The sequence below is a fragment of the Cervus canadensis genome, chromosome 28, assembly GCF_019320065.1.
Source record: "Cervus canadensis isolate Bull #8, Minnesota chromosome 28, ASM1932006v1, whole genome shotgun sequence".
Classification (NCBI taxonomy): Eukaryota; Metazoa; Chordata; class Mammalia; order Artiodactyla; family Cervidae; genus Cervus; species Cervus canadensis.
In genome coordinates this window covers 39,776,295-39,803,230 of record NC_057413.1, presented here as the reverse complement: position 1 = coordinate 39,803,230, position 26,936 = coordinate 39,776,295, and the positions used below count along the sequence as shown (strand labels likewise).

At 56.7% G+C, this 26,936-nt stretch overlaps 1 protein-coding gene across 5 annotated transcripts in view; it reads left to right on the top strand.

The window, feature by feature from the left end:
- GRM4 (glutamate metabotropic receptor 4) overlaps positions 1-26,936 on the top strand; it is a 113,215-nt gene that overhangs the window by 4,633 nt on the left and 81,646 nt on the right. For all 5 annotated transcript variants that reach the window (XM_043450556.1, XM_043450555.1, XM_043450558.1 and 2 more), the window contains exon 2: positions 6,619-7,494. In XM_043450556.1, the coding sequence (XP_043306491.1) occupies positions 6,976-7,494 (519 nt within the window). In that variant the 5' untranslated portion in view covers positions 6,619-6,975. The remainder of the gene's footprint in view (positions 1-6,618; positions 7,495-26,936) is intronic.

Below are 26,936 nucleotides of genomic sequence, written 5' to 3'. Positions count from 1 at the left end.
CATGGCAGCAGCGAGGCATAAATATATGTGTACACACGTATATTAAATAAATTGGGGAATGTGGTGCATAATGACATTATCTGGACCCCATTCAATTAAGGCAGATATTATCTGTGGTAATTGGGAAATGCCAGCCTCTGATGACAGTTGGGCCATTCTGGGCCCGAGCCTGGCTGACGGGCAGGCTGCGGTGTCCCCCTGAGCCTCCCTCTTCTCCTGGAGAAAGCCCCGGCCACTTGGGGGCTCTGATGACGCCCCCAGAGAACTCAGCTGGCTGTTCGTCCCAGGCTGGGCCACCCACGTGGGGATCAGGAGGCTTGGGTCCTGCCCCGTCCCCCACACTCAACCCGCCCAGGCGCCACCCTGTCCCTCAGGGAGACAGAAACCAGCCTGTGGACCTGTGTCCTGGCTGGGCCGTGACTTCTAGTAAACACACTGCATTGCTATAGGGTTATTTTTAGATTTGGATATAGAAATAAAGACTGGGGACTTGACCTGGATTCTGAAGTTTCTGGCGGGTGATCACTGCTTAGATGTCAAGGCCCCTTCTTTGTGCCGACCTCAGGGTGGCTTAGCGTGGGGAGTCTCCCCCACAACTGTGGTTCTGCTCGTGGCTGTGTGAGGCAGGAGGAGTTGGACGTGGACTCACCAAGCTCGTGGGCCCCAGCTTTCCAGGGCAGTGCCGGGGTTCGGGAGTGGGGACCGGAAGGAGGAAGAGACAGCATTAGTGGGAAACCCTCAATAGCAACAGCTGCAAACAAAGACACTTGCCCCTTTGGGCGCTGGGCTAGAAAGCTGGGTAGTCCTGGCAAGAGGAGATGGGGTGGGTTGAGGTGGGAAGGAGAGATCTGAGGGCTTGCATGGAGGTGGGGGCCGCTGCAGCAGGAGACACCGAGCCAGCAGGAGCTGGTGGCTAGCCCCTCTGCCCTGGGAGAGGGGGACGGTCAAAGCTGGGCATTTTCTGGGGCCTTCCCTGGTGGTCCAGTGGTTAAGACTGCACATTTTTAAAGCAGGAGATGCAGGTTTGATTCCTGGTCAGGAAACTAAGATCCCGCATGCTGCGCAGCATGGCCAAAGAGATTTTCTAAAAAAGGCTGGGCATTTTCTGGGCTGAACTGGTGGCCCCCAGTGCCAATGAGATATGCTTGCTTAGCCCTCCAACTGATGCGAACTGCTGTGGCCTGGCGTGGAGGTGGCTGGCGTGGAGCCTCTGGTTTCTCTTGTCCCAAGTCCCTGCCTGCTGTGCTCAAAGAGGGCCCTGCTTTCTGCATCCATACCACGGCCCACCAGGCCTTGCTTGATTTTGTGCTTGCAGCCCCCGCCGCTGACCTCCTCTCCTGCTTCTCCATTCTTCCTACTGCCCTCTAGTCATACTGACCTCCTTGCTGTTCCTTGAACAATGACTGCTAATTATGTGCCCACCTCAGGGCCTTTGCACTTGCTGTAGTCTACCTGGGATGCTTTTCTCCCAGATACTGATTCATGCCCTTCCTGTTTTTAACCTCTGCTCTAATGCCACCTCCTCTGGGAAGCCTTCCCTGCCTATCCTTTCCTTCACAAAGCCCCCGCCCCACCATCCCCTTTCTTCTTACCTGCTTTGTGTGTCTTCATAAGCCCTGGATCCCTATCTGTGTGGAGATGTATCTGTTGTCTCCCCTGCACCACCGCTGGGATGTAGGCTTCACAGGGCAGGTATCTGTAACTGTTTTCGCCCCCAGCACTTCCCCAGTGCCCAGAGCAGAGTCTGGCACACGGCGGGATCTCAGTACACACTCGGTACACACTTGGATGGCACGTTGCGTAACCAAAGGGTCAGGGATTATGTTTCACGCCCGATCATATAAGCGAGTTGTAAGAATTCAATGCAAGGTCTGAGTGCCACTCTATGGACCTGGAATGCTGCTGCTGACCCCCGCCCCCTGCCCTGGGTTCCCGCTGGTGAGGGTGGCGCTACGCTGGTTCAGGGCAGGGACCTGCCTTTGATTGTTGATGGAGAATTGCCTGTGTTCTGAGCCTTGAGCCAGGCCCTGGGGATGCAGAGATGAGGGTGGTGCTACCCATGTGGCCCCAGACGTGCTCCCAGGCTCATCAGTGCTAGAAAACCACGTACAGAGAGAGGCTTTACGGCATTAATCGTGGAGGAAAAGGGCCCCCGCCCCCACTGTGGCCTCCTTCTTGCTCTTAGAACATGGCTCAGGCTGGGACAGTGCCTGTGAGCAGGGCTGCCCTTTCTGTTCATCTAGAAATAGATTAGCTGGGAGAGGAGGGTGGGAAGGGCCCAAGGATCATCCGTTCATGTCCCCACACCCAGGTGGGGGACACCAGGCGTGGTGCAGGCTGGGGTGCAGAGACATCAAGGTGAGGACAACATGGTCCCCCGAGATGTGGTCCAGGCGGGGAGAGGGTTGTGCTGCTGGGGTCTGAGGAAGCTAACGGAGCATCCCCTCTCCCAGGGACTCAGGTCGAGGTTTGTTGCTGGTGCCCCTGGGGTGGAATGGACGTCTGATGACCTGCTCCCTGGGTCTAGGCCTTGTCCATCTGAGAGGAGACTGTCTGGCAAACCTCACCTCTGCCCAGCCATTGCAGCTCCCCAGGGGGACAGGGGACAGGGGGGCCTCAGAGGTGGCCTGCAGTGCAGTGTTTTGGGCCCGGACTCCCATGGAGGTGGGACTGCGGGCGGTGGAGGAAGGAGGGGGAGGCCTCAGGTTCTCTCTCACGGTTCCATGTGGGGAGTGGAGCCCCAGCCCCTCCTTCCGTGGAAACGTGAGATGTGGGCGACAAGGCATCTAAACAGCTCAGGAGGTTCAATCCTGATCCCACATATCCATTCACAGTCCCTGAGTTCTCCAAGTACCTGGGCTGGGCCAGGCACTGCAGAGGTCACAGTGAATCCAGCCAGGTGCTGGAGGGAACGGGGCAAGCGGAGAGGGAGGGGCCGCTGCAGGTCTTGAGGCTCAGGAAGGTGGGGAGGGGGCGCAGGGGGCCCAGGAGCCTGCGGGACCCTCTCTGGGCCTGGCTCTCCTGGCTCTACCCGCTCAACGCTGAGGGCTGGTCTGCTGGCCTGCAGAGGAGCCGGAAGCCTGAGCGTGTTGGGGAGGAGCGGGGAGGGAAGAACATGCTTCCCACCCCTGGGAGCCTAGTGCGGGGTCCCTCCCCGTGCCGCTGTCCTTTATTTCATGTTTGGGAGAAGTCTCTTTCTTTTTTTGCTTCGGGAGAAGCAAAAGCAGCTCGGTGAGAACCAAATTGGAGTTTAGTAAATTGCAGCAGCTCTTCTGGTTGTCGATTGTGGTTTGTGGTTCTTTCTGGCCCAGACTCTGGCTGGAGACGAAGCCCCGAGGTTAGGCAGGAGAAAAGCCTGGAGTCCTGCTTGCTGAGGCCTGGAAGAGGCAAGGGTGGCCAGTTCCTCAGATGTCTGAGAGACGCTCAGGTGGTGGGGTGGCTGGGCTGGACTGGGGCAGATTACAACCGTCTGCCGAGCACCCCCCTCCCACCCCTTTCACTGAAGAGAATGTTCTGGAAAATGCCCACTGGCCAGTGAACTATTGCTCTGCCCTATGCCCTTGTCCCTCCCTGCAGAATCGAGCAGGTGCCACAGGAGGAGGTGCTCCAGTGGCTGGGGAGTGGGGAGGGGGAGCGAGACTGCGCACCCAGGGGAGACCCACCTGCCGCCGTCCTGGTGATTTCACCTGGGGAGGGACCCTTCCAGCTGCCCCAGATTTGAGTTTCCCTGGCTGTTTTGGACCTGGTGGTGGGGGTGGGGGGTGGTCTGAGGGCTCCCCCATCCTCGCAGAGGGACGCGCCCAGCCCTGGGGCAGGGCAGATCAGCCTGGCTCCCCGCCCCCGCCCACCCCCGGCCTCTGTTCTGCCGGCTCCTTTCACTCACAGGTATTTTTACTTTCCCCTGGTGCCTGTTATGCAGGATCAAAGGAAGGAGGGGAGGCTGACAGAGGCGGTGGTTTGCCCGGTTCTTGGAGAAGCTCAGAAAAGGCAGGCCTGGTGGGACCCACGGCTGCAGAGGGCCCGCTGCAGGCGGCCGGTGACCCAGTCGGTGGAGGGCGGCCTGGGGCTTCTGACCGGCTGGGGGCCGGGCCTGGGGCCTCGATTCTCATCTGGAAAGTCCTTGCCTTTCTCCTCACTGAGGACTCCTTTCCGCGTGTGCCTGCTTCCTCCTGCCTGTGGTGTGTGTGTGTGTGTGTCTATTTGCTTACGTTTGGGCTCCGCTCAGCCCAGAGGTGCTCGGGTTTCAAGAAGAAGCCAGTGTTGATCCCTCATGAAGGATCTGGAAGCCTGAGAAGGCCCGACCGGCAGAAGCTGTTGTGCGCTGGGTCTTGCAGCCTGAATCTGCCCTGCTGCAGCCTCGCTCACTGCTGTCCCTATGCCCCAAATCCCTCTATTGAAATAAAAAAAACAAACCACCCCTGACCTCCCAGGATGCCAGAACTGGGCAGGGCCTGAGAGACGTCTGGCGGGCCAGCGTGGTGGGGTGGTCAGGGGTGGGGTCTACACAAGTTCTGTGTTCCTGGGCTGTCTCACCATGTGCGGCTTGATGCCTCAGCTTCATCACCTGTGCAGCGGGGCTGAAAATCCCACCTAGCTCATAGGGGTGTGTTACCTGAGGCGACGCAGGCAGAGCGCTTGCCCGGTGCACCGCGCTGTGTGGTCCTTTGCTGTTATTTCTCCATGGGGCACCGTTGGCATTTGGACAAGACCGTGTTTCATCGTGGGCTGTCCTGCCCCGTCCCTGCCTGGATGCAGGCCAGTAGGTGACTCCCTCCCTCCATCGTGATCACTGAAATGCCCCCACAGGGCCAGGATGGCCTCCGGACTGCGTCCTACTGCAGCCCGTCCATTTTACAGATGTTGAAACTGAGGACTCCCTGGGGGACAAGCATGGCCTCCAGCACGGCAGCAGTAGGACTGCAGAGTGGTCCGGGACTCCTGCTCTTTCTCGTCTGAATTGTCTAGAACCGGCCTTGGCAGCCAGCACCCCACACCACCCCTCGCTCCTGGGAGAGACCTCAGATAACTCACACGGAGTGACTGCTCTTGAGAAGTCCGCACAGGTGTAGCTGCCCCTTGCCTGTATTTTGACAGATCTTCAGCCCTCCCCAGAGCGCTGACCCCCAGCCCTAGGTCACTGGGTTCTGGCTTCGTGCTGGCCTCCCCAGGCTCTCTCGGCGTGACCAGTGCTGGATTTGAGTCCTCACCCGCCTTGAGTGGGGAGTCACCTGGTCCCTCTGGGAGACTGCTTCACCTGCAGAAGGCTGCTGAGGAGAATTACGAGCCCTCCTCTTGGCCTCTGAGACCTAACAGAGGGGGCAGCATTTGGATGAGGGGCGAAATGTGAGGTGAGCGTCCAGAAGGCGCTCACTGGAGAAGCCCAGGAGCCAAGGCTGGATCCTGGGGCGCGGGCCCCCCATGCTCCCCTGCCTCTTCCAGAGCCCTGGAAGCCTCTGGGGGGATGGTGTCTCTGAGCCCCCCACTTGGTCTTCGTGGAGGGACCAGGTCTCCAGAAAAGACTCCCAACCCAAACACAGGCTCTTTCACACAGTTGGGGAGACTGAGGCACATCGGGTGAAAGGTTGCTGGTCTTCATTTGACAGACGCACGGGGAAGGGGCCTTGAGGCCCCCCACCCTGCCCTGACTCCACTTTCAGCCTTTCTCCAGGGGCCTCCCAAGTCGAGGGGAGGGAAGCTGCTGGCACTGAGGGAAGGCTGGGCCCCGGGAAGGAAGCCCTGGGGAAATTAGCCCAGATTAGCAATGAGAATGAGGAAGAGCGGGTGTTCTCTCCTCTCCCCTCGCAGATAAATATTTAATCACAACAACAATAATAATGACGGTCATCATAATAATGTGCACTAGCCCAGGCCAGAACCTGAGCCTGCTCTCAGAGGGAGGAAGTGGTGAAGAGAGAAGGAGTGACGAGAAAAGGAGAGATAAAGACCCCTGGGGCGGGGCAGGGGGCCCAGCAAGGGAAAAGGAACCCCTGCTGGGTTGACGCTCCGGCGGCTGGGGTGGAAATGGAGGTGGGAGGGTCCACCCGGCCCCAGCTTCTCTTGGCCTTCAGATCGAGTGGCTCCCAGCCTGACGTCTCCTGAGGCCCTGTTTTCTTTCCTCACCTCCGAGTCCTCAAGGAGCCTGTGTGTCTGGTTCCAGAACTGGGGGCTGGGCATTGGGTTCCAGGTGGCGTTCTGCTGTTCACCCCCTGTGTGACTTGGGCCAAGTGCTCTCCTGCTCTGGGCCTCGGTGTCCGCATCTCTGAAATGGGTTGTTCCAGCGGGGCCAGTTTTTGCGTGCTTGCTCCTTCCCGTGGGTGCCTGTTGAGAGGAGACCCCTCTTCTTCCTAAGCCTCCGGGGGTCCCCTGGGGAGTGTGTTCTCTGAGGCCTCTGGTCTGATGGCAGTGGGCACCAGGAACCTTGAGACATGACCCAGTTTCTGCCTTCAGTTCTCTCATTTGCACCAAAGTCGAGCGGCAGGGGAGAGGAAGCCAAGTTCAGGAGGCCTGTGGCGTCTCTGACCACAGCCTCCAGCATCTCCTGCTCCCAGGCTCCTGATGAGAGATGCGAACAGCTAATGTCTCCTCGGGCTTCTCTGATTCCCTCTCTCTCTTTCTCAGGCTGGTAAGAGGAGAGCCCTGGAGCTGTTTTCTCCTTGATGCCAAGATCTGCCCAAGCTAGGAGCACTCTCCACCTTTCACGGTCATCCACCGAGAACAGGCCTGTGGGACGTGGGGACCAAGACCAGAGCCTTGCTGCGCCCCAGCTCCTCCCTGCTGTCTGAGTGTCGCCTGTCTCCGGGGCGAGGAGCACCAGCATGGTTCCGCCCGTCGGCCGCCCTCAGCCACCCTGCTGCTGACGCTGCTCTGGAGAGACTGGGGGGCCGCTGTGCCCATGCTCGTCCGGGCCGTGGGGCCTGGGGCCCGCCAAGGCTAGGAGCGAGGCCTGCCATTCATGGGTCTCTAGGGATTTCCGAGATGCCTGGGAAGAGGGGCTGGGGCTGGTGGTGGGCCCAGCTGCCCCTTTGCCTGCTCCTCAGCCTTTCCGGGCCCTGGGTGCCTTCCTCCCTGGGGAAGCCCAAAGGCCACCCCCACATGAATTCCATCCGCATAGACGGGGACATCACTCTGGGAGGCCTGTTCCCAGTGCACGGCCGGGGCTCGGAGGGCAAGGCCTGCGGAGAACTCAAGAAGGAGAAGGGCATCCACCGGCTGGAGGCCATGCTGTTTGCTCTGGATCGCATCAACAATGACCCGGACCTGCTGCCCAACATCACGCTGGGCGCCCGCATTCTGGACACCTGCTCCAGGGACACCCATGCCCTGGAGCAGTCGCTGACCTTTGTGCAGGCGCTCATCGAGAAGGACGGCACGGAGGTCCGCTGTGGCAGTGGCGGCCCGCCCATCATCACCAAACCGGAGCGCGTGGTGGGCGTCATTGGTGCTTCCGGGAGTTCCGTCTCCATCATGGTGGCCAACATCCTTCGCCTCTTCAAGGTTAGTGCCTGCCCAGCTCCTTTCTCCTCTTCTCCTCCTGAATCCCAGGGAGAGAGTGTGTCCCCCCCTCCCCAATACCCACAGTGGTGTGTGAGAATTTGGGGCTGACCTGCCTGTGGTCAGAGAGAAGGTCCCTGCTGCAGGCAGCCTTTTGATCAACTCTGCTCCTCTGCGGGGAATTCTGAACCAGGAGGGAAAGGAAGTGCTGGTGAACAACAGGAGGGAGGAAGAGAGGGGAGGACAGAGATATAAAAAAACCCCAGACAGATGGATGGACAGAAATATAGGTAGATAGAAAGGTACACAGGTTAAAAGATAGACATAGACTGGAAGTGTGAATGTTGGAGATTGCCAGGGAGAAAAAGCAAGACTTTTGTTTTGACATTGTTTTCCAATAATTGCAATTCCCAAGAAAGATCTGTTTTTTTCTTCTGGGTAGTTGAGAAAGCCCCGTTTGGCCCTCCCGCTCCACCTCAGGATTATAGTTAGAAAATGTGTCCTGGTTTTTTGCATGAGGCATTAGCTCTCAGCCCACAGCGACTGGATCTGCAGATGGGAAAGGCCTGGAGAAGCGGGTGGTCCCGTCTCTGGTGCCCTAGGTCCCCAGCGGAGCTTCCCCAGCTCCTTCCTTCCTTCTGCCCCTCCTCCTTGCACACCTTTCTCCCTTCTGGAGTCCCTCCCTGCCCCCTCTCTGCCTCCCCCTTCCTCTCTTCCTGGGGCAGGAGCTGCTGATTTGCAATTCAATTGGAGCCAAGTGCTTCGCTAAGCTGCTAAAACAACTGAAAGCTACCGGGTAGAGAGAAAACATTACAAGCATTTTACCAATAATTATATGCCCGCTCCTCTCCGGGAGCCTCCTCGTTTGCTGTGTGTGTGTGTGTGTGTGTGTGTGTGTGTGAGAGAGAGAGAGAGAGTGAGAGAGAGAGAGAGAGAGAGAGAGAGAGAGAGAGAGAATAGGGTGAGGGAGGAGGAAGGGAGGCGTAAAGGGCGCCTCTGCGTCCCTCCTTCACTCTCATGTTAGATTCTTGGCCTCTGGAGTTGGCTCCTTGTCTCCTCTAAGTCTCCAGAGTTGGGGAGTGCACAGAGAGGCTGCTTGGCCTCATGCAGGTCGGGAAGTGCTGAGGCTGGAGCCCTCTCTCCTGGGCCTTTTCTGGAACCCGTTTGCCCAGTCCCATGATACGTTAGTATTTGGGGGCATTTCTGGGAAGCCTGGGGTAGAAGTAGGGATGAATGGTGTGAGTGTCCCTGTATTGGCTGTCCTGTCTAGCGGGGCAGGGTTGGAACTTTGCCACGGTCTGGTCTGGGCCACGGGTGCTGTGCAGTCTTGACTTTGGGCCTTCTTCCTTGGAGTGCTGGGTTTGCTTAGTGATCTGGATGAAGACACTATTTTAATTTTAAAAACAAATACATCATGAAGGATGCAAAATCATGATGCAGTAGGAGACTTGAAGGAAACTTTGCCTTGGCAGTGGACAGTTTGAACAACCCCTGGGGAGCAGTGTTGCCCGTGGTCATTCGTTGGTGGGGGTGGGGTGGGGACTGGGAACCTGGTCCAGCCCCTCCGCCCAATTCTGTAGTGAGGAGGACAGACCCAGGGGGACGGGCAGCAGGGCTCAGGGGTCCCAGCCCTGGGCCTACTGAGGTTTGGGCCAGCAGAGTCATCATTTCAGCCTGTCTGCCCCGGTGGTGTTGGGAGGGGAGGTGACCTGGGCCAGCAGGTGTCATGGAGCAGAGGCCCCCCTATCTGAGCAAGTACAACCCCCGGCCTATGAGAAGGCCAGACCACAGGTGGGCTGTTGCAGTGTCCTCTTCTGGGCTTTTTACTAAACACCTTGGTGACTCTGGGTATTTTAGAATGGGTTTTAGAAGGACTTCCCTGGTGGTCCAGTGGCTAAGACTCCGAGCTCCCTACGCAGGAGGCCCCGGTTCCATCCCTGGCCAGGGAACTAGATCCCATATGCTACAACTAAGAGTTTGCAAGTTGAAACTAAAGATTCCACGTGCTGCAAAGACAATGGAAGATTCCATGTGCCACAACCCAAACCTGGCGCAGCCAAATGAAATAAAACAGATAAAAATAAATATTAAAAAGCGTGTTGTAAAAATGTTAAAACAACGTGATCAGGCCCTTGGAGGTAGGACATAGGTGAGGGTCCCTCCCCACCATCTCCCGGGCGGAGCTAGTACCCTCTTTATAGGGAGGTAGGAGAGATCAAAGGGGCTGAGAGGTGTCACTGGACAAAGGGTCTAAGAAGGGCTGCTGTCAGCATCAGGCCTTGAAGCGGGTTCTGGGAGGTCCCCTGCGGGAGTGGGCTGCGACTTCTGAGCTGACCCCTCCCAAGATGGAAAGGTCTCGGGTGAGGAGGCCTGGGGCCAAAGGGCCTCACCTGCCGGAGGGCCTCGGGTGTTCCTTTTCCCCAGCCCATCCGGTCACACATGAGTGTGACTGTGGCCTCCGTTTTGTCTGCACCTCCTGAGATCACAGGGAGAGGAGTGGGTGGGGGTGGGAGTCAGGAGACCCCCAGGCTCTCAGAGAATGAGCTGGGACTGGGAGGGAGAGGCTTGGAGATGGGAGAAGGAAGCGGGGGAACAGAAGGGGGCTCTTGGGAAAGGAAAGTGGGGGAGTGGTGGGGGGGGACGTGGAGAGAGCCAGAAGGAGACAGCTGGCTGTGGTCCTAAGTCCCTGGGTCCCTTTTAACAGCGTTAATGTTCCAGGCTGGCGACAAGAGGGCTCCTCAATAATTAAACTGATAGAAATGAGAGGCTGGGCGAGAAACTGAAAAGCCATTTACAGAGGCAAAAAGATTGAACTTTGGGGAGGGAGGTCAGGAGCAGAGCCTGGAGCAGGAGAGGGTGAGGGAGGGGCCTCTGGGGCTGGGGAAGCTGTGGTGTCAGGTGTCCGTTTCAGAGGGCAGAGGGCACCGCCGTGCCAAGGCTGCTAGTGGGGCCTGCTGGGAGCTCCCCCAGAGGCTGTGGTTCCAGCCCTCTCCTTCCTCCACGAGGGAGATTTCTGGTGCACAGCTCAGAGAGGGTGATTTCCTGCTGGGAGAATGCTAGCAGAGTTCCATCGAGGCCGGGGTATGGACAAAACTCACACCTGCCGAGCTGGGAGGGGCACCTTCTGTCCAACAGCAGTGGACACGGAGCCCTGATTGAATGGTAGGGCAGGGCTGGGGGCAGGTCCCAGACTGTCTGTGCAGAGCCACGGGGCTGGACGTGGACCTCCAACCTAGGCCTGCATTCAGGATCAGAAGCCCTGACTTTGGGGAGTCGTGGGTCTGCCAGCTTGTATCCTTTACCCTCCTATTCGCACCCTCTCCTTTATCTTCATTTTGGCTCCATTCTCCTAGGACAGGGAATATTGATGGAGGTGAGGAATACCTTTTGGAGGAGAGCCTAACCCAGAGGAAGTGGCTTGTGTGGTATCGTGTTGTGGGGACAGCCCAGGTTCTGAAAGCAGTCAGGTCTGGGTTGGAATCTCTGTGCCACCAGAGTTACCTCACCATGCCCACCACATCTAATCACCACATCAGTCATTTATACCATAGTATGAACGAGCCAATCCAATCTTTTCCTGAAAGCAATATTTCTGGGGGGAGAAAGAACATAGGAAGTGCCCTGGAAGAAAGCATTTTTCAAATCCTTGAACTATAAGAGCTCAGAAGGATCCAGAAATAATTGCACTGAGTCCCTCATTTTTGAAGTGGAGGAAAAAAAAAAAAACTGAGGCTTGAAGATGGAAATATGAGCTAGCATCATGATTAAGAAATTGGACACTGGAGGGACTTTCCCAGTGGTCCAGTGGCTGAGACTCTGCACCCCTCATGTGGGAGCCCAGGTTCGATCCCTGGTTGTGGCACTAGATACTGAGTGCTGCAACTAAGACCCAGCAGCACCAAATAAGTAAATAAATTAAAAAAAAAGGATTTGGCCACTGGGGCCAGACAACTTTTGCCACCTTGGCAAATCGCGTAGCCTGTTTGTGCCTCAATTTCCTCCTTTGTAAAATGGGGGTGATAGTGGTCTCCTCAGCCAGGTGTGGGAATTAAGGGTTAATGTCCAGAAAAGACTTGTCTGGTTGGTGCCTGGCACACAGTCAGCCCGCAGGAAATGTCACTGCACAGCTTGTAGCCGGACTTGAAGTCAGCATGAGGGACTCCGTCGATGTGGAAGAGGCTGGACCCGGTGGGCAGGGACAGACGGTGACCTTTGAGGCTGATCCTGGAGAGGCCCCACCATCTGCTAGGCCTTGTGCAGTGTGGAGACTGAGTGGCCAGCTTAACTAGCAGATAATGAAGGTTTTCTGCTGTCACCACAGGGGGGGCCTGAGCACTGGGGATGGGCTGGAGTGGAGGGAGGACAGGAAGGGGCCAGCAGGAGAGAGGGTGGAGGGGATGCCAGCCAGCAGGGGGGGGGGGCAGGTGCCCCGCTTCCTAGGAGAGACGTTGGCCCTCTGTGTGCCACGCCAGCCTGGCCTGCGAGGGCCTGTCCCTCCTGGGGATGGAAGTGCTGTGAGGGTTTGGGGTGCTTAGGCTTCCCAGGTGGCGCAGTGGTGAAGAATCCGTTCGCTGACGCAGGAGACGTGGGTTCAACCCTTGAGTTGGGAAGATCCCCTGGAGGAGGAAATGGCAACCCACTCCAGTATTCTTGCCTGGAAAATCCCACGGACCGAAGAGCCTGGTGGGCTACAGTTCATGGGGTCGTGAAAGACTCAGACACAACTGAGATACGACATGACAGTGTGTTAGAGAAAGCGGCCTGCCTGGTACTTGGCTGACCAGGCCAGCCAAGGGGAGACTCTGTGGCTCAGCTGATACCGATGCTTTGTTGAGGACGTGGCTTTTGTGTCTTCAAAATGTTTTCACTGCACAAGCAGGAGTAACTTTGGAGAGGGTCCGCCCCCTCTTCTGCAGCCTGCCCGTCTGCTGTGAAGACAGCTTCGTCTTTCCAGGGCCCAGGCAGAAACCTCGGTGGCGTTTTGACCTCCCTCCGTGTGCGGTCACACACCCTGCGGGCTCTCCTTGTGAACGTGTGCTGGGGACTCCCCGCCACCGTGGCCTGGGTGGTGTCACCTGGACCCTGCTGAAGCCTCGCTCTCCTCTCCCTGCTTCCAAACAGGTCTTTCCACAGCCAAACCTTTGCTCAGTGGCCAGAATGATCTTCCTCAAGGTCAAATCCAACCAGCTCACCCCTCACTTACACTTTTTGTTGGCTTTGTGTTGCTCTTCAATTAAAATGCAAACTTCCATGCTGCTGGCCAGTCTGAGAGGCCCTGTGATACCTGGTGCCCTGACCACATCTTTCAGCCTCTCCTGGGTGCACTCTGCACCAGTCCTACTGATTTCTTTACGTTCCTTGAAAACACCGTGCTGTTTTCCCACCACAGAGCCTTCGCCCCTGCTTCCCCCTCTACAGCGGGACATTGGAATGTCCTCCTCCTACTCTGAGGCTGGATCCTTCTTATTCAACCTAGAGTTTCAGTGGACTGTCTTCAGAGGAACACCCTCCACCCCCCCAGTTATTCTATCTTATCTTCACATCTTCCCCTTCATGACCCTCACCACAGTTTGTTGTCGTCATGTTCGTGTTTCTTTGTTTTCCTGTTTCTCTTGGCTTCTCCTCTGGCCTGCTGCCTGTTTTTGTATAACCCATGAGCTGAGAATGGTTTCTGTGTTTCAAATGGTTGAAAAAAAAAAAAGCAAGTCATGACACAGGAAAATTATGCGAAATTCAAATTTCAGCGTCTGTAAACTCTTATGAGCCTCTGGCTGTGGGGGTGAGTGTAGCCTTGCCGTGGGGTCCAGTCACTGCCCACCGTTGCCACCAGTGCCCACCACTGTGGTGACCTCTGGGCCACCTAGATGTGTTTGTTGTTGTTTAGTCACTAAGGCATGTCAGACTCTTTGCAACCCTATGGACTGTAGCGACCAGGTTCCTCTGTCCACGGGAGTCTCCAGGCAAGAACACTGGAGTGGGTTGCCATTTCCTTCTCCAGGGGATCTTTTTGACCCAGGGATCGAACGCAGGTGTCCTGCCCTGCAGGCGGATTCTTTAACTGCTGAGCCCCCAGGGACACTGCACAGGATGCCTGGTTGTGTTTCGATGTTGTTACTGTTCAGTCGCTCAGTTGTGTCCAACTCTGCAACCCCGTGGACCGCAGCACGCCAGGTCTCCCTGTCCATCACCATCTCCCGGAGTTTACTCAGACTCATGTCCATCGAGTCGGTGATGCCACCCAACCATCCCATCGTCTGTCCTCGTCCTGCTTTCAGTCTTTGCCAGCATCAGGGCCTTTTCCACCCTCCAGATACCTCCAGCTCCTCTGTGGAATCCCTTTCACTTAAGGTTCTGTTCCCTGTTAAAAGGTACCCCCATGTCCTACTGTTGGCTGTTATTAGAGATTTGTCCCAAGAAGTCTTGCTCCGCAAATGTGTGAGGAGTGAATGAGGGGTTCTCCTGAAGAGGCTGTTGGGGTACAGTAATCCCAGCATCCACACAGCACACTTCCTGCGTCAGGGTCTGCCCCAGACCTCATAGCACCTACCCAGGGTAGGCGTGTGGCGCTATCCTCATTTCACAGATGCAGGACTGAGGCGGAGAAGCTAAGCGGCTTCCTGGAGGTCACCCAGCTGGTCAGTGGGGGAGCTGGGGGAGGAGTCCCAGCGGCTGCTTCTTGTTACCACTTTTCACCACTTTTACCTTTCTACCCCTCTGCCCTCCTTTCTCTTGGCCATCACGTAGGCTCGGTGGGACCTGGCCCATCCTCAGTGTGCAGGCCTTGCTGAGCCTCAGTTTATGCGTCTGTAGAGGAGTGTGCGGCCCTCACCTGGCAGCAGAGATGATGGAGCAAAGCCTTTAGCAGGTGCTTAGGGGGTGCTGGTGTTACCAGACACTGGGGGTGAAGGGGGAGGAGGCCTAGAGGAGGTGTGGGGAGGGTGACCGGCAGGGGCTGTTCCCCCGGGGGGAGTACCAGCCCCCCTCTGCTGTTACAGACTCTCCTTCCCCCAAACCCTAGGTGTCCCTTTGTGGTGGGAGTCTGGGGAGGGGCCCTCAGGACCCAGGGTCAGGCCCAGGCCTGAATAGAGCGGGCAGCTGGGTGAGGAGAGGGAAACACGGCCCCAGGGGGCGGTGTGACCCTCCCCGCCGGTGGGGCACTAGGGTACAGGGTGCATCGCCCTGGTAGCTCTCAAGCCTGGCAGCTCATCATAGTCACCTGGGAGCACTGGACTCCTGGGCCTCCAGCTGGTGAGGGGCCCTGGTGCCTGGTCTGCATCTGCAGACCTGTTGGCAGGCTCGGCAGGCTGCTGGACAGACACGCTGAGCCCTCCTCAGTGTCCGGGAATCCTGTTCTGTCTGCCTTCTCCAGGGAGTGCTCCCGCCCACCCAGCACCCTCTAGAGCCCACTTCCTCCCCGGTGCACCCTTGGGTTGCAAGACCTGTCTGAATATGGGAAGTTTGGAGGTGGAAGCAGGATGGTTTCAGCCCTGGTTGCTGGGCCGGCAAACAGGCTCATTATGAGGAATAGAAAGGAGAGGGTAGAGGTTTTTCAGGGCATCTGGGTTGACTTCCTGGAGATGCGCTGGAAGGAGGTGAGTGACACTGTGGAGGGGCTGAACCTGGGGAAACTCAAGTTTATGACTACTGGTTTCTGGCTCCCTGTCCCTGATCTGGACCTTGGTTGACCCATGTGTAAGAATCCACTCACTGGGGACTCCCCTGGTGGTCCAGTGTCTAAGACTCCTTGCTCCCAAGGCAGGGGGCCCGGGTTTGATCCCTGGGCAGGGAACTAGATCCCACATGCTGCAACTAAAGAATCCTCATGCCACAACTGAAAAAAAAGATCCTGCCTGCCACAGCGAAGAGTAAAGATCCTGAGTGCTGCAGCTCAGACCTGGCGTGGCTAAATAAATAAGTAAATAATACATATTTTAAAAAAGAATCCATTCATTCACTCACTCGTTCATTGATTCACTCACTCGTTCATTGATTCACTCACTGAATCTGTACTGAAACATCTCCTCCAGGCTTCGCTCTGCTGGCACGGTGGTCTCCATCTGGCTGCACTTTGGAATCAGCTGGGGAGTGTAAAATACCCGGGTATCCGAGCCTCATTGCAGGAATTCAGGTTTAATTGATATGAGATGGGGCCTGGGCTCCCCAGCTGATACTCATGTGCAACTCAGGTGGAGAACTGACACGCTAAGCAACTTTATCCACCAGGAAACAAAGCAGATGGGGGCCTGGCCCTTGAGGGTTTCCGTGTTTGAAGGGAAGGCAGGCAGTGAACAGGTAAAACACGCAAATGTGTAATTGTCAGAGGGGAGCAGTTCCCTGCAGGACAAAGCCAGGAAGTGGCTGGAGAGCCATGGCGGGTTGGAGTGCCCATTGAGAGAGGATGGCTGGAGGTGAACTTTGTATTTCTTTAAACTTTTTATTTTGTATTGGGGTATAGCTGATTAACAGTGTTGTGATAGTTTCAGATGAACAGCAAAGGGACTCAGCCATTCTCCCCAAACCCCCCTCCCATCCAAGCTGCCACATATCATGGAGCAGAGTTTCATGTGCTATACAGTAGGTCCTTGTTGGTTGTCCGTTTTAAATATAGCAGTGTGTACATGAGGAGTGGACTTTTTGAAGAGGGGACATTTGTGCATAAAGTTGAGTGGAGAGGGTTGTCCTATGGCTATCTGGAGAAAGAGTGGTGCAGGGAACAGCAAGTGCAAAGGCCCTGGGGCAGGACTGTGCTTTGTTGTTGACCCAGGAGCTCAAGCAGGAGGACCCAGCGAGCCGGGGGCAGGGAGGGGAGGACCAAGGAGGCTCAAAACCCACCTCCTGTTCCTTCTGTTTACAAAGGGTATTGTGTGTGGGGGGGACACCAGGACTTTCGTGACCTTGGCAAGTCACTGGTTCTCCCAGGAGTTCAGTTCCCTCACCTGTAAGACAGGAAGGTGGCTCCTGACCAGTCCTTGTGAAGCCGCGGAGGCAATGGGGAGACGTAAGGACGGGGCCCTCCGTGTGGGAGGCCCTCCGTGTGGGAGACATGTGCTTCCCCGGGGCTCTTCCTTGCTGCCACCCACTGCCAAGCCCCTGGTACCTCTTCCAACTCCTCCCCCTGCGCTTCCCGGCTCTCCCCACCCACCCCCTGCTGGCCTGAGAACGGCAGTTGCTGGCGACTAGAGGGAGGTGGGTGGGGACCCCCAGGGGAAGTAGCAGTCGGTGGTTAGAGCCTGTGCCCTGGGCCAGATGGCCTGGTTCATACTCCTGCCCTGCCATTCATCACGTGAGAGGCACCTCTGTGTGCCTCAGTTTCCCTGTCTATAAGGTGGAGACCCTTGTTGCCCCCACCTCACAGGGCCCTGTGAGGGTTATGTGAGGAATACACAGAAAGTGCTCAGGGCGGTACCTGGCATGGAGATTCTGGATACTAGCTGAGTCCCTGGTCATGAGGGGCAGCCCACAGCAACGGCCTTAGATGCAGCCACACAGTAGGTCCCTCAGATCCTGGCCCCTGGATCACTCAGCCTCTCTGGACCTCACCATCCATCTGTAAAATGGGTAGAGTCACTACCTTTCAGCGTGCAGATGTTAAGTGATAAGAACGGGCAGCTGAAAGCATGGTGGGCGCACAGTAAGGTCAATAGTTTTGTTTTTTTCTGCTGTCAGCATCCAGGGGGCTTTTGGGGGGTGTGTGGGCTGAGCCAGGGCGGGGTGCGGGCTCTGTGGGGCGGAGGGGCAGGTCACTGGCTTTTGGCTGAGGCATGACTGGTGAGTGCACCCAGGTCTCCCTGCGAGATGGTCCTGGGGTTCTCCCAACTCTCACACTGTTAGGTGAGGGGGATGGTAGGGTGTCTCTGGCTCCTCCCTCGGGGGAGGGCTGAGGGTCCCCTTACCAGAAGCCTTCCACAGCTCAGGGGCCTGCGTCCTGGGCCTGGCTCACTCTGGGCCTGGCTCTGCTGCTGACTCACTGTGCAGCCTTGGGTGGATGGCTGCCCTCTGCGAGCCGACATCGTGGGATTAAGTGGGCTCTGACCCTGGTCCTTAACCTGGAGCCTTCCCTGCAGGAGCACTCAGCTCACTCCCCGGGGTCCAGGCTCCACCCTGGGCCTTCCTGGATTGTGGGCCAGGCTTTCCAAAGCCCACCTTTGTGACTATGCCTGGACCAGGCCCTCCTCCTCGAATGCCCTTCTTGAGGTCTGATGGGCAGAGTCGGACTCCTCCAAGCCCTGACTCAACATCCAAAGACTTTCCTGACCCCCCAAGGGCTGAAATCCTGGGGTACATGGGGGGGTCTCTCCTGTGGCACTTGTGGGTCTCTCTGAAGTTCACCAGCATGTCGAGGGCAGGATTAGGGTGGTTCTGTCTTGGTCATCCCCTCATCCCCAGTGCCTGGCCTGAAGCTGCTGCTGCTGCTAAGTTGCTTCAGTCGTGTCTGACTCTGTGCGACCCCATAGACGGCAGCCCACCAGGCTCCCCCGTCCCTGGGATTCTTCAGGCAAGAACACTGGAGTGGGTTGCCATTTCCTTCTCCAATGCATGAAAGTGAAAATTGAAAGTGAAGTCGCTCAGTCGTGTCCGACTCTTCACGACCCCATGGACTGCAGCCTGCCAGGCTCCTCCGTCCATGGAATTTTCCAGGCAAGAGTACTGGAGTGGGGTGCCATTGCCTTCTCTGGCCTGGCCTGAAGACAGACAGACAAATCAGGGAGCCTGCCGGCCTTGGGACCAGGTGTTGGGGAACTGACCCCGCCCCAGGGGCAGGGGCAGGGCTCACAGGGCTGAGGGGGTAAATCCACCACACTTCCCCCTGCACATCCTGGAATGGACTGTGTGCTTCTCAGTCCCCCCCGCCCCCCAATTTATTAAACTAGCATTTTTATGACTGAGAAAATGAAAAGAAGGCAAATTCTACTTTATATTCCCATTGACCTTTACGCTTGCCTCTGGCTCAGAGGCCCTGGGATGACGAGATGCAGGCTCCGCCTTCGGTCGCTGGGCGAGGGAGCAGGGACGCCCTTAGTCTGAGGCCCTCTTTCTGTCCCTGTGTGCGGCTCTCTGCCTCGTCCTGTGTCTGTCGTTCTGTTTTCCTCCATGTCCTCCTCCTCTCCCTCTGGGTCCCTTCTGGACTCTCTCTGGCTCTCTCACCAGGTGACCTGGAGCGGCCTCATTCCGGGCCCTGTGGTTCAGGCAGGAGCTGGAAGCGGCCGCCAAGCCCACCTGCTCCTGGCCGCGCGCCCCCCAGCCTAGCGCCCACCCTGGACGCCCAGCCACCTCACGCCCGACCCACGCAGGCTCCCCTCCTCTGACGCAGGGCACCCCCGACAGAGCTCCAGAAGGTCCCTTGGGAGTAGGCCTGGCCACGGTCAGCGCTCCACTTTGCCGGCCTGCGGGCGACTGGGGCTGCCTCTGTGCCCTTCCCAGGGCTGTGGGGAGGCCAGGCCAGGCCAGGCACAGGCGTGTGGGCCTGCTTCTGAAGGGGAATATCCCGGTTCTGCCACAGACTGCTCGGTGACCTTTGGCAGGGCACATAACCTCTCCGAGCCTAGTTTCCGGTCTGTGCGATGACTTGGATGGCTGTAGAGCGGCCAGCACCAGGCCTTGTACCCAGAGGTGCTGAAGGGACCGTAGCCATGGTGGGGGGTACCCTGTGCGCATGCGTGAGGCGAGGCCCGCAGCTCCTCCCTCCCCGCTCCTCCCCCTCCCCCCTCCTCCCCTCCCCTCCCCCTCCCCTCCCCTCTCCCCTCCCCCTCCCCTCCCCTCCCTCTCCCCCTCCGCCCTCCTGTCCTCCGCCCCCTCCTCTCACCTCCAGGGTGGCCCCCCTTCAGAGGGGCAGGAAGAGGGCAATGCTTAACCCTTAGGAGTGAATTCAAGGTGGGAGATTTGAGGTTTAGGCCTGGGTGGTGGGGCTCTGAGGGATGTGGCTTTCGGGGTTAGCTCACTTCAGAGAGGAGACCAGCGGAAAGTGGGGTGCAGGGAAGTGGGGTGCCCCCAGCTCGCACAAGGAGCCCCGTTTATTTCATTAAAGATGAATGGCATCCTTCATGTGGGTCTGGCAGGAAGGGATTTCCCTCTCGCAGCAGGCATCATATATTTTAATAATGTACTCTTTCAAGCATATGGGAAATTATAGAGAATAAAATAATGAACTGCCCCTGGCTTGGTCAAATATTGATATTTTACTCTAATTGTGTCAAAACTTTTCCTTTTAAGAAAGGAAACATTGCAAATATAATCAGAGGCCCTGGCTTATGCCTCCTCCCACTCGTCTTTTTTCTCAGAGATAGCCCCCAACCTTCTCCTGGATGAGTTGTTGTTAATTCCTTTAATTTCTGTGCACTTGAAAAAAAAATATATATATGTATGTGTGCTTAGTCACTCAGTCGTGTCCGACTCTGCAACCCATGGACTGTAGCCCACCAGGCTCCTTTGTCCGTGGGGATTCTCCAGGCAAGAATACTGGAGTGGGTGGCCTTTCCCTTCTCCAGGGGATCTTCCCAACCCAGGGATTGAACTCAGGTCTCCCACATTGCGGGCAGATTCTTTACCATCTGAGCCACCAGGGCGGCCTAAGAATACTGGAGTGGGTAGCCTAACCCTTCTCCAGCGGATCTTCCTAACCCAGGAATTGAATCGGGGTCTCCTGCATTGCAGGCAGATTCTTTACCAGCTGAGCTACCAGGGAAGCCCACATTTACGTATATCTCTCCATAAATGATACTTGGTTCTGTTTTGCATGCGGTAAGGATGATGGATACAGGACCATACTGTGTGTGTTCTATGGGTGAGTAATGTCACACTGCTCCATGGTTTGCCTGTTTTTAAAAATGTTTATTTATTTGGCTGTGTCAGGCAGGGTCTTTTGTTGAGGCACACAGACTCTCTCGTTGTGGTTCAAGGGCTCTAGAGCACGCAGGCTCAGTTGCCCCATGACATGTGGGACCTTAGTTCTCTGACCAGGGATCGAACCTGCGTCCCCGGCGTTGGAAGACAGATTCCTAACCACTGGACCACCGGGAATCCCTCTGAGGTTTGCTTTGTTCGCCTTTGCCGAGTAGCTCTCCACTGTGACAGTGCCCACTGTCTGTTCTGTGTGGTCACCTGGGCAAGTTCCCTGATGTGACTGATGTTCTCTGTGTGGCTCTCTCTTTGCCAGTGTCTCCTTGTGCTCTTGGAGCGTTTCTCGTGGGTCTCACCCAGGAGCGGAAGTACAGACTCCTGGGCAATATGCCTCTTTTACTCTTCCCAAGGCTGCCACATTGCTCCCCACATTCTGTGCCAGGACACTGGTTTCCTAACCAGCCTCACCGCTGGGATCCCCAGGGCCTTGTTAACACAGGTGTTCCCGGGCTGCCTGGGCCTGAGCCAGCCCTGTTAGGAGACACTCAGGGTGTGGAGTCTTATTTTATCAGGTCCCTGGGGGCTTCCTGGACCTGCATTTAGAGCTGCCCCTCCTGGGTCTGCTGTGTTCTCATTGTGCGACTTTGGGCCAATTGCTGGATCTCTCTGAGCTGGGGTGCCCTCATGTATAAAACAGGGATGATGGTGGTGGTGAGGAATCAGTCAGGCTAGCCCAGGGTGTAGCCTGTGGTGTGTCCAGGGTGGCCACAGCCTGACTGGGCTCCAGTTCCATCCAGAGGAGGAGTGTCCCCTCTGACACCACCTGTGAAGTCATGGTTGGATTCCTTGTTTTGCTCAACAAACCTCAGGGCCCCCTGCTTTGTGCAGACTGTGCCATGCTCTAGGAACATGAAGTCTGGGCAGAGAACCTGAGCTTGGGAGTTAAATGGGCAGTGATTCAGTGACAGACGCGAGTGCTCTAATGGGGGCGGGCTAGGTGCCCTCAGGTTGGGTGAGAGGGGCCCCTTGACCCGCCTGGGGGGAGAAACCAGGGAAGGCTTCCTGTAGGAGGACAACTAGCTGAGACGCACAGCCAGGAGACAATTAGCTAGGTTGGCGGCGTGCTGGAGGGCAGGGGAGGGCATTCCAGGCAGAGACCCGGTGGTGAGAGTGAGAGGTGGGTGGGGGAGCCCGGCGTGCCCGTGGGGTTGGCTGTGCTGTCCACCTGGGCGCGGGGCTGGGGCAGACCAGGCACCTGCCTTCCCTTCAGGGGCTGCTCTTGACTGCGGGGGCGGGGGGCCCCTCTGGTGGCAGCTGGAAGGGGTTTATGGGAAGCCTGAAGTGTGAGGAAATGTTAAGTGCGTTCTAAGTACTTTGATTATTTTAAATTGCTTAAGTGGTTTCTAAGATGGTCCTAAGTACCCTGGTGACACAGACACAAAGTCAATTAGGGGAGCACACCACACTCACAGGGGAGAGCCCCTCCCCTGCCTTCCCTCCCCCTCCCCCGGGCCTGGACCCAGACCCCCTCCTCTCTCCTCCCAGCACCAGACCGGGGACCCCCGCCCCCAGTGCTGGGCTCCCCTGACTTTGAGTCCTGGCCTCTTTCCCAAGCATCTCAGGTGGGGTGAGAGGGGTGGATGGGGGGAGAGGGGGTATGGGGGGGCCCGCGAGGGTCTCCTGTAAAGATGCTTCTCTCTCCTGAATGAGCCTCTGGCTGGCTGCAGGGCACCTGGAGCACCCTCGGGGTGACCTCCTGGTCAGAGAGGGCATCACCGTGTGAGTGCGTCCAGTCTCCCCTGGGCGCCCAAGCTGGACCCCAGCCCTGGCCTCTCCTGGGGGCCCCACCCCTCCCCGTGTGCCTCTCAGAGAGCTCTCAGCCTGGGCGTGCCTGCTGTGTCAGCCTATTCCAGGCATCGTTCACCAACGTGCGGGGTGTGTGCACACGCGTGTTCTCCCCTCCATTTTCATGCACCTGCAGCCCCCACTGGGTGAGCTCATGGCGTGTGGCTCCCAGGACCGCCTGCTTCCCGTCTCCTCAGGCCTGACCCTTGGTAGCCTCTGATCTTGTACTTTTATAAAACAGCCTCGACGGGGGACTTCATGATTGGCCGCTTCGCACATCTCTGTAGGGGGATTCCTACTAATGAGTGCTGGGCCAGAGGGCAAGTGTGTGTGTAACTTCTTGCACTCCTGCCAGCGAGGGGTGAGGGCTGGACTTGGCGGTGCCCGTGGCCAGGAGCGTGGCCCCAGAGGCAGCCCTGTGCCCGGTTCTGACTTGGCGTCCACGCAGCCTCGGGTAGCAGGTTGTGGGAGTCAGGGCCGAGCTGGACCCTGGCCCCCAGCTCAGGAGCTGCCTGGAGGAGCCAGTGGGCTTGTGTCATGCAGGCTTGTGTGGCTTGGGGTGTGTGAGGCATCTGAGCCACCTCCTCGGCCATGTCTGTGCATGTCCAGGGGACCCTCTTTACCAGGAGACGTGGCGGGGAAGGTTGGGGTGCTGGGTAGCGGGGTGCAGGAGTGGGAGGGCCCTACTTAACTGGAGCGGTTGTCCTGGGAGTGACAGCGACAGTGTCTCTGGGGGGTGGGTGGAAAGGTGGACGTGGCAGGTGGGGCGTAGGAGGCAGAACCAGGTGTCCTCGGGGATACTGTGGGCGCAGGACTCAGGGTGGGGAGAGGTGCCCAGCTGGACTGCAGCCCTGAGGCTGGGGGACTGTGGCTTCGCTTGATTCCTGCTCAGGATGAAAACTCCCAAAGCCCAGGAAATTCAGCTCTGGGATTGCAATCCAGTGTGGCAGGGAGGGGAGATGACCTCACTGGTACCATTTGCTGTGGACACGAGGGATGCATGGGGAAGGAGGCAGGAGCCCTGGGGCTTTGGCAGCGCCTGTCTTGTCCACCTTGACTCCAGCACCTGCCACAGCCAGTCCACTCTCCTGGGTCCCTCCGCAATTCCCCCGCCATGTACAATCTGCTAGCCTCTGCTTCTGATGTTCCCTCAGCCCCTGAAGAATGCTCTGTCCATCTTTTCTTTCCATTAAAAAAAAAGAGGTATAACTTATAGACAGTAAAGTACAAACTTCAGGACACTACTTGATGAACTTCTATAAGTGTACTAATGCATACCTGTATGGCCCCAAGATACAGAAAGATTCAGAACATTTTCAATTCTCTAGAACATTCCTCTGAGTCCATATCCCTCTCTCCCCAAGGCTAATCAATAGCCTGCTTTCTAACAGCGTAGATTAGTTTTGCTTGGTTTTGAGCTTTACGCAGCCAGAATCATACAGTCAGTCTTTTGTTTGTGGCCTCTTTCACGCACATTATCTGTGAGATTCCCCCACATAGTTGGACATTTTGGTGATTTTCTCTTCTTCATTACTCTGTACTATTCCACTGTGTTGGAATTATCGCAAACAATATTTCATTGTTTACAATAGTTCAGCATTCCTTTACCCAGTCTGCTCCTGCTGGACGTCTGGGCTGAAGCCAGTGTTTGGCTATTAGGAATAAAACTCTCCTGAACATTTGTATATATATCTTTTAGTGGATGTAAGTGTTCATTTATATTATATTTATAAATGTTGGTATATATGATTGCTGACTCTTTGGCTGCATGAATGATTAGATTTAGGAAGAACTGCCAAACACTTCCCCAAAGAGATGATATCTTCTGGCTACATTTTATTTTGCTTTGGAAAGTCCACCTTTGCTTCGAAGGCCTGTCTCAAATGCCAGCTCTCCTGACATCCTGATGGATAACAGCACTGGTCACTTGGGTGTCCGCTCTAAAGACACAGTCGTGTCCCTCTTCTTCTCTGTTCTATCTGTAGGGCCTGGAACCTCATAGGTGCTTCACGAAATGAATAGTTGAATTTACATGCCTGGCCCCGTGTCTGGAGTTTCACGTAGGTTATGTGATGTAAGTCGCTGGCTGGGAAGTCGGTAGTCCTGGCCCTGTTCTACAGGTGAGGAAACTGAGGCTTGTCCGGAAAGCGGGGAAAGCCCGCAGCACTGTCTGTCCCGGAAGCCTCTGCTCATTCCACAGCTCTTGGTGGCATGTGTTTGGAATTTCTTGCTCTTTTTCAGCTCGCCCACTTTGATTTCACTCGGCCTCATATTCTAGTCCGGGGGTTGCTGAATTAAATCTCGTGGGTGACCTAGTTAGCTTGTGACCCAGCCAGCTCCTGAAGGATCTGTCAGCTTTTTCTCCATCCTGAGTCTGTGCCCTAGAATCAGGGCTTTCCAGGTTGGGATAGGGTGGGAAGGCCAAAGAAACCCACCCGTATGAGATAAAAGCCCTCTTCTGGTATGGCCAAAGTTTGTACCTTGTCAAAATCCCTTTCCATTGGGTGTGACAATCCCTGAGACCACAGGCTGGCCACTGTCACTCGCATTTTCCGAGGGAAAAAACTGGAGCCCAGGGAGGTGATGTGACCTTCCTAGAGTTGTCAAGGAGCCAGGGGTGAGGGCCTTGACCTTCCAGCCATGTGCTGTAGTGTTATAGGGATGGTCTGAGAGCTGATGGAGAATGGGAGTTAGGCTGAGAATCCAGCAAGGCTTGTCGCAGGGCCGCTTTGGGGAGCTGGAAAGGCTCTTTCAGGTCATTGATTTACTAAGTGCTCTTTCAGAGCCCTGAAAGCTCTGTTGGGTGTTTCAGGGGCAGATCCCCAGAGGAGCCTGGAGGCCACTGTCCATGGTCCTGAAATTGGACTTGGCTGTTGGGGAGCAGAGGAGGGCAGTCGAGCTGGCCTTGGGTGTGCTGTGGTGTCCCAGGAGGTGTTAGCCTGCCAGTTTTGGTGGGAGCTGGGCATGTGGCTGGGCAGACTGTGCGGGCGCCTTGATATTTTAATTGAAGCCTGGAGTCACGGTTGCTCTCTCTGCTGCGCTAACAATGTACAGAATAAATAATTCAGTGGTGGCTGTGTTGTGCCTGCTGTTCCCGCCCGTGGGGGTGGCCACACGTGTGCCCAACGTGCAAGCTCCCGGGTAGGCCAGGAGCTGCTATTATGGGCTGGTGGCCGGGCCAGAGGTGGCATGTTGCCATTTTAACAGGGCCCTGGTCACCTCTTAGCCCCTGAGAATTGGTTTCCTCCCAGGCAACTCCTGAGGAGAGGTGAGTGGAACACAGAGCCATCTGCTCCCATGTGCTGCAGTTAAGTGGCACTTAAAGGTCCGTTTGTCCTCAGAGCAGCCCGAAATGGCAGCAACCTGGAGGAAAAGCCCCTCTTAATGGGCATTCTCCCTGGGCTGTGTTTGAACGGGTTCCATTGGATTCAGCAAATATTTATGGAGCTCTAAGTTTATGCAAGATACCGAAGCAGGTGGTGGGGATGGGAGAGAGTGCCAGTGAATAAATCTGGGTCCTTCCTGGATGGGGTGGTAGGACACGCATCTGATTTGTCACAGCTCAAGTTGGAGGTGGGGGAGGGCTGTGGTGGAGGTGCAGGTGAGGGTGTGGGGGTGCTCAGAGGAGGCAGAGGTCAGTTCTGACAGGGCATGCATAGGTGGCTGCCTGGAGGAGGTGTCCTGCAGGCAGAGAGGGGGCCACGACGGTGCTCCAGTGGAAAGGACAGGTATGGTTGGAACTTCAGATGTGTCTGGTATGGATGCAGCAGGGCTTGTGACCTGGGAGAGGGTCACTGGAGAGAGAGTTCGGAAGGATTAGGGGCTGAGGCCAAGAGTGTGGACTTGATCCAGTAGGATGGTGTCTTGGTCCGGTTTGGGGTTAAACTATTCCTTTGGATGTGTAGTGGAGGGTTGGTTGCAGGTTAAGACCCGAGGCTGAGAGAGTGGTTAGGAGACCAATGGAACATTTCAGGCTGGACGTTATGGTGGCCTTAAACGTGGTGTTATTCATTCACTCATTCATTCCTTCATTTACCAATCAGTGAGTCACATGTTAGACTAGGTTAGGAGCAGGGCAGGGAACAAGACACATGCAATCCCTGCCCACACGGAGCTGAGCCCCTAGCAGGGGAGGAAGACAGTAAACAAGCTGTAACTCAAGTGGCGACAGGTGCCATGGAGGAAAATTGCAGAGGGCCAAAGGTTTTGAGAGTGATGGAGGAGGTGAAGGGCTCGTCTATATACAGTGGTCGGGGAAGGGGCCTTTGAATATAGACCGAGGCAAGTGAGGAAGGGAGCCAGGAGCCTGGCTGGTGTGGGGTGAAGGGCACGGCCGGGGTCAGGGCCCCAAGGCTGGAGCAGCCCTGGTCCATCTGAGGAATGAGGAGACTGCTCGGAGAGGAGGAGGGTGCTACTGAGCTGGGTCCACAGGAGCTCTGGGTCCCGGGACAGAGAGTGACTGTCCACTCCAGGGGCCTTGGGAGGGTCTTAAGCAGAAAGTGATGGGATCAGATTTATGGTTTCAGAGGCTGCCGCGTGTGGACTGAACGTGTCGCCATGTCCGAGGTAGGCACGGAGGAGTTTGTGTGTGATAGCCCTCCCTCCCTTTCTCCCCTCCTGCCAGGGACAATCCGCCCCCAGTCCCCCTCTCCAGAAGGCCTCCGAGGGGGCTTCCTGGAGGTCTGGCAATTCCACAGAGCCCTGTTCTTGCTTCCCTCTGCGTCACACCCTTGGTCCCCAAACCTGAGCCGCCACAGCTGGGA